This window comes from Hypomesus nipponensis, chromosome 14, assembly GCF_054491055.1.
Source record: "Hypomesus nipponensis isolate SF chromosome 14, ASM5449105v1, whole genome shotgun sequence".
NCBI classification, from domain to species: domain Eukaryota; kingdom Metazoa; phylum Chordata; class Actinopteri; order Osmeriformes; family Osmeridae; genus Hypomesus; species Hypomesus nipponensis.
In genome coordinates, this window is record NC_140374.1 from 5,217,822 (window position 1) to 5,225,150 (window position 7,329).

At 48.1% G+C, this 7,329-nt stretch overlaps 1 protein-coding gene across 3 annotated transcripts in view; it reads right to left on the reverse strand.

Annotated features, from left to right (window-relative positions):
* Window positions 1-2,535, reverse strand: part of gnao1a (guanine nucleotide binding protein (G protein), alpha activating activity polypeptide O, a) — a 66,168-nt gene extending 63,633 nt beyond the window's left edge. Inside the window, exons 1-2 of one of the 3 annotated variants that reach the window (XM_084671327.1) lie at window positions 2,062-2,530; window positions 1,846-1,888 (exon numbers count right to left, since the gene is read on the reverse strand). In XM_084671327.1, coding sequence (XP_084527453.1) covers window positions 1,846-1,888; window positions 2,062-2,179 — 161 coding nt within the window. In that variant the 5' untranslated portion in view covers window positions 2,180-2,530. Of the gene's footprint in view, window positions 1-1,845; window positions 1,889-2,061 lie in introns of all 3 variants that reach the window. The other 2 variants (XM_084671325.1, XM_084671326.1) reach the window with 2 other exon arrangements.
* Between the last annotated feature and the right edge of the window lie 4,794 nt (window positions 2,536-7,329).

Consider the following 7,329-nt stretch of genomic DNA (forward strand, 5'->3'; position numbering starts at 1 on the left):
TCTCACGTTTTACAGAGATAGGTATTCAAACGTCAAACACCTAAAACACTGCAAAAACACATGCGCACGCACACAAACAGTTTAGAAGTTTTAATTAAATCCACAAACACATAGAGTTTTATGGGATACCATTGAATAGGCCTGTCTCTTCCGTACATCAAAAATAGCTGACACACTTGTCTTCCAACTTCTCATACAAACTCAGCACTGTCCAAATATACTCAGAGCAGTTACATTTCAAAGACTAAATATACACGATATCTCCTATCATTAATGGTCAATATGGAAGGGAACCCCAGAATAACCATCCAAGCTATAAAAACAGACCGTACAGAGCGTTTCTCAACATGACCAAAGTGACACTCCTATCTAAGATTCTTGTCGAATCAAAGGACGCGTAGCGTTTGTCTACACACAAAGCATCGGTCCGGGGTACACGCCCCAGATAGCTACGGAGCTGTGAAAATCCGCACCAGGATTTCCACTCTTGTTCGAAGGTACTGTAGAGCTTTGAGTCTACGGACGGAGAGGCTCGAAAAAGACCGAAAAGAAACGAGTTGCCACAGATTCTTCTGGGCGCTGTCCACCAGCGAAAGCGTCTGAAATTATGTAATCAACTGTCCATTATTTGGTGGTTACACAGTTGCAACACCAGAGCGTAAGTGAATCATAACGGATAGTAGGCTCCGACTCCGTTAGTTTAAGCGACGTGAGAAAAACTCGACAAATGACAGGTGCCTACACATCATGAGAAGAGATTAAGCATTCCTCTCCTAATTATGATATGAATTAAAACATCGGTCTCTTTAAGTCCAGCAAACAATCCACCAGCATGATCACTGAACTGAGCGTTTTACAATCGAAACAAATATACCACATACAGCGTATTGACCATCAGAAATCACACAAGAAGCCCGACATTTAATTAGCTTGTAAGCAACGGATTATAGCAGACTTCAATGACATCCCCCTGGGCTATCTATCATCATAGTTTAGCCCAACCACCTCCGGTGCCTGATCTGACTAAATGATTGGCTCCAAAGACGTCAAACTGACGAATTGGCAGATAAAGGGTGTTGGCTAAGACAAGTAGGATAGTCTTGTAAAGATGGCCGTGTGAACAAGTTGGAGTGAGTTAACTGTCCGCTTCACACACATTTTACAAAGAAGACAGATAAAGGATCATATGTGAATACATTAAATTATTAATCGTTTGGGCTATTGCTTATGTAGTGTAGGCTAGCCTATATTCAACACAGCAGTGAGAAATATAACAAAGAAGGTTGATGAAACCATTGGTTGTGGAACAAAAGACTCCAGTGAGTTTTCTTGCACTAAGATGTTCTTCATTGGACTGTATAATACAATTATAAAAAGCCTCTAAAGCAATAGGCTATACCGAGGAAACAGGAGCTAAAACCTGCGGCAGGTGTAAATGCAAGCACCATAGGCTCGATAGCATGTTAGAGTAGCTACAACGAAAGCTGTGAAATAAAATGCATTTAGCCGAGTTAAAACACCCTAACCCCTCTTGAGAAATGGTTCTACAAGACTTCAAATTCCATGTTTGAATCTTTAAAAAAAGTTCTCATTGGCAATTTTGCGCCTTTTTCTTTTAACATCTGTGCACTTCCTCGCAAACCAACCCGCATCACTTCTAGTTTCAATGAGTTTGTCTGCAGCCTACGACTTCAAAGGTAGCTTGTAACTCCCTGAAAATATGGCGGACCGAGGACGCCACTTGACAAGCCTCTGTGAGTTAGTGTGTTTGTGTGTGTGCGTTTACGTTAGACTTTATGTGTTCAGAAATCAGTTCACACATCCGAGCGTACAACTATTACTTACTTCATCTGTTTGACGATGGTACTCTTTCCTGACTCCCCCGCCCCTGATGAAAAGAAAAAGATACCGTAAAGAATCAACCTGCATCATGAACGTGGCTCCAACCGTGAAAAGGTAACAGAGGGAGCCTTATTATGACACTTTAAAGGCTAATTAAGTGAATGTCTCAACCCCCGGGAAGCCTCAAAGGCCAGCGCCGCAGTCTAATAAGCATCTTACCAAGCAGGAGGAGTTTCACGTCTTTTGCAGCAGTGAGTCCATCTTCTTTAAGGTTTTTCTCGATTGCTTTGCTTCTGTCCAAAGCCGCTCGCTCCTCTGCGCTCAATGTACATCCCATGGCTACACAACTTGCTATCTTGGTATCCAAAATAGGCGAAGTGCAAAACACGAGCAACCCCTTTTTCCTCGGTAGGATTTCTTCCCTGTCCCTCTGTCTCTCTAGACACACTCTCTCTCTTTCTCCCTCTCGCTCGCGCTCTGTCGGTGACTAACTAAAGCATTAAAAACCCGACACGACAACGTTTTACACTTGTTTAAAAACAAATATTGTCTCCGTATTTAGCGTTCACACGGTCCGGCTGTCCCAGTCGCTACGTTTGGCGCTCGGTCCACAGATCTCTATAGGGCGGCGGCGAAGGTGTCGAGCGCTCGCATCGTTCAGCTTGTTCACAATGGACGGTCGGTTGGTAGAGTGCGCTGCTAGCGGCTCAGACAATCTCGCTGACGTCAAGACCAGAGAGAACGAGCGAGCATGCTCGAGCAACCATTCTAGCGGCGGTGTACCGTTATACGCTCCCAGATCTTCACCGTTATTCAGTGCTGCTCTTGTATTGAGTCATAATAAGTAGCTTGCTGTTTGATATGTCCTGACAGTCGTGATTCACAGTTCAGTAGGCAATTTGATACACATCTCCGCATGGAGCGAGTTCAGAACCACGGTATCGGTCAGCTGCTTCAACTCTTAACTGATTACAATTTGATTAATCTGATTGGGATCTCGTGGGACCTTATAATTATGCAATCATTAAAGTTTCCTATGGGTGTCATGGTTCACTTTCAATAAAATAACTTTGATCCATGAACACTGAACACAAAATGGTGTGATTATGAGGTGTTTGACCGAAATGTTACAAAGACAGCTGTTTGTAGGTCATGTCAGATTTATTATTGAATGCAGATGTAATATATTAATTACTCAGTACATCCATCCGCCTGGGAGGACGAGGTAGGACGTCATGCCGAGTGTCTGCTCTTTGCACCCTAACCGTCCTCAGCACACATGTTTACAAACACGTAGGCCTACACGCACACACACACATATGAACACACACACACACAGCCGAAAGATAAAACTCTCTTCCACTCTCACACAAGCTCCTTCTCACAACAACAGCCTCCTATCAGATACAGATCAAAACATGCTCTCTCTCTCAGTCCACAATAAATCATGAATTACACCCTCCACTATGGCCCTAACTCTCCATTCTACCCAGATTGTGTTGGAACATAGGACGGCTCTCCCTTTTGTGGATCCTGTGTGTGTGTGTGTGTGTGTGAGTGTGCTCAGAGGTGTGACAGTGAAGGAAAGTCTTCACCATTTTATTTTCCCATAAATGCCCACCGTTGTTTGCCTTGGTTTGATTTGACTTGTCGGCTTCGTGTAGATGTACAGTACTTGTTAGTTCTCTTGTCTCGAACGCTAACAGATTGCCTCTTGTGGTTCACAGTAGAAACTGCACTTCCAGATGTTTGTGGGCAGCTGCTGTACTGTCAGCCTGTGTCTCCTGAAGGCATCCTCCCTCCCACTGGAGGCCTGGAGCTGGAGGGCATCATCCTCCCTCCCACTGGAGGCCTGGAGCTGGAGGGCATCATCCTCCCTCCCACTGGAGGCCTGGAGCTGGAGGGCATCATCCTCCCTCCCACTGGAGGCCTGGAGCTGGAGGGCATCATCCTCCCTCCCACTGGAGGCCTGGAGCTGGAGGGCATCATCCTCCCTCCCACTGGAGGCCTGGAGCTGGAGGGCATCATCCTCCCTCCCACTGGAGGCCTGGAGCTGGAGGGCATCATCCTCCCTCCCACTGGAGGCCTGGAGCTGGAGGGCATCATCCTCCCTCCCACTGGAGGCCTGGAGCTGGAGGGCATCATCCTCCCTCCCACTGGAGGCCTGGAGCTGGAGGGCATCATCCTCCCTCCCACTGGAGGCCTGGAGCTGGAGGGCATCATCCTCCCTCCCACTGGAGGCCTGGAGCTGGAGGGCATCATCCTCCCTCCCACTGGAGGCCTGGAGCTGGAGGGCATCATCCTCCCTCCCGCTGCATGCCCTCCGCATGTCCACGCAGGCCAGAATATTTTCATGCAAACATCGTCCAATAAGGCCTGGTGAGAGCAGCGGGAAGTGAAACTCTTTCTTTCCACACACCAGTTAGCTCCCTTACATTGCTCAATCACCAGATTTCTGTCACACACACACACACTTACACACACACAAAAGCATGATGCAACTGTTCTACAAAGCCTGAAATAACCATTTTGGGGCGGGGCACCAGAAGAATCTCTCCCTGACTTCAATTTGGTTTGCATAGCCATCACATATCTCCAGTGCTTCATCAGATGTGGTCTTCTCCCTTAGATCGAGCTCAGCCTGGAGGTGCATGCATTCATAGCTTACGATAATCAGTCAGAGGTGACTGACCAGCTAAATTTAGGAAAACTGCTTTTGGACATTCAGCCTTTTCAGTCAGAGCAGCAGATGAATGGAACTCGGTTCCCCCCATATTGCAAAAGCTTCAGTCTTTTTTTTTTTAACAACACTCATCAACACAAACAATTCAGGTAGTTACTGATCTAAACCTTTGTATTTGTGTTTTTTCGACCATGGAGAATATATTTCGAATGATGTTCCTTTATATGTGATGCTCCATTTGTAAATGTTGCTAATTGTAGGGTTTTTTCAAGAGTTTGTTTTGTATTGTTTGTATTGTGCTATCGTGTTTTTATAACCTTCCTTCCAAGGAACTGCAAATGTAAATTAGCCACATAGCCATCTCTGGCCTAACGGTTGTATTGTGTGAAGCCCCTGATAAACATATAAATAAATAAATAACACATGCATGAGGGGATGAGGAGGAAGGGAGGATGATGAGGAAGGGAGAATGATGAGGGGGGATGATGAAGGGAGGATGATGAGGGGGGGAGGAGGAAGGGAGGATGAGAGGGGAGAAGGATGAGGGGAGGAGGTTGAGGGGAGGATGAGGAGAGGAGGAGGAAGGGAGTTGGAGGAGGCAAGGAGGATGAGGGGAGGACGATGAGGGGAGTTGGAGGAGGAGATAAGGATGAGGCAAGGAGGATGAGAGGAGGAGAAGGAAGGGAGGATGATGAGGGGGGATGATGAAGGGAGGATGATGAAGGGGGGAGGAGGAAGGGAGGATGAGAGGGGAGAAGGATGAGGGGAGGAGGTTGAGGGGAGGAGGAGGAGAGGAGGAGGAAGGGAGTTGGAGGAGGCAAGGAGGATGAGGGGAGGAGATGGAAGGGAGGATGATGAGGGGAGGATGATGAAGGGGGGATGATAAAGGGAGAATGATGAGGGGGGAGGAGGAGGAAGGGAGGATGATGAGGGGAGGAAGAGGAAGGGAGGAGGATGAGGGGAGGAAGATGAGGGGAGGATGAGGGGTGGATGAGAGGAGTTGGAGGAGGGGAGGAGGATGAGACAAGGAGGATGAGGCGAGGAGAAAGAAGGTCGTCTACCGGAACCCAGTCTCCATGATGGCCAACAGCGAGTTTCCCGGTCCCATCCAACGTCTATAAAGCCAAACAATGGATTTTGGTGTTTCAAAACCCATTGACATTGTATGACTATGTTTAGCTTGTGTTCTGCTCCTCTCTCTTACCAACCGTCTCTGGAAGAGGGGATCCCTCTCTGAATTGCTCCTCCCAAGGTTTCTTCCATTTTTTTCCCGTTGGGAGTTTTTCTGGGAGTTTTTCCATGTCTTCCTTGAGGGTTTAGGTTGGTTGAGGGGCAGTTCTATGGGCGTATGTGAAGCCCTCTGTGACATGCTTGAGTGTAAAAAGGGCTATACAAATACATTTGATTTTATTTGAAGGGAGGATGATGAGGGGAGGAGGAGGAAGGGAGGATGATGAGGGGAGGAGGAGGAAGGGAGGATGATGAAGGGGGGAGGAGGAAGGGAGGATGATGAGGGGAGGAGGAGGAAGGGAGGATGATGAGGGGGGAGGAGGAAGGGAGGATGATGAGGGGAGGATGATGAGGGGGGAGGAGGAGGGAGGGAGGAGGATGAGGGGAGGAGGAGGAAGGGAGGAGGATGAGGGGAGGATGATGAGGGGAGGAGGAGGAGGAAGGGAGTAGGATGAGGGGAGGATGATGAGGGGGGGATGACGAAGGGAGGAGGAGGAAGGGAGGGAGGGAGGGAGGAGGATGAGGGGGGGATGACGAAGGGAGGAGGAGGAAGAAGGGAGGGAGGGAGGGAGGAGGAGAAAGGGAGGGAGGGAGGGAGGGAGGGAGGGAGGGAGGGAGGGAGGGAGGGAGGGAGGGAGGGAGGGAGGGAGGGAGGGAGGGAGGGAGGGAGGGAGGGAGGGAGGGAGGGAGGGAGGGAGGGAGGGAGGGGGATGAGGGGAGGAGAAGGAAGGGAGGATGATGAGGGGAGGAGGATGACGGGAGGAGGAGGAAGGGAGGAGGATAAGGGGAGGAGGAGTAGGAGAGAATGACAGTAGAGGACAGGAAAGAGGACGTGTACTGCTGCACGCGTATGAAGTTGGAACCATGTAATTCACACTCCCTCCCAGGAAGTTCTCAGGAGAAAGCAGTTACATTAGCACCACCGTCTCCTCCTTCTTTCATCCCCCTTTTTCTTTCTCGTCCTGTTATCCCCTCCTCCACCACTTGTACTCTCCTTTTGGTTTTTCTCTAATCCTCTCCTCCTTTCTCCCCACCCACATTAAAACACATGACATCCAGATTACACACATAGGCTGGAACACATACACAGGCACACACATACGCGCGCACACACACACAAAAGCAGAAAGAGGTTCTTGATAGAGAATACTTTGTTTATCTGCTTTCTGTAGCCATGCTGACAGTCATGTGGAAAACTTGTATCGTCTAACTCAGGCTGGTGAGCCTAGAGCAGCGGTTTTCCAACTGGGGTACACAAACCCCTTGGGCTACGCAAACTCTACTCTGGGGGTATGCGAAAAAAATCCCTAATGCTGTGTAATGCAATGTATTTACTATAATTTGGCAATTTAATAAATGTTTTTTGTTCTGTTTTGGTCTGTTCTATAAACTTCAGAAGCGTTGAAGATTGTTTCAATTGCGTCCTGACTACCAATGTTCAGTGCACAATTGTCAAATATCCATATTCATTTAGCCCTGTTTTTAACAGAAGCCATATTTAAATGTGTTAGTAACAACTGGCCAGGCTGATTTGGTGGAGGTCTAATCCCTCTTTCTGTGTGTTTGTACCAGCC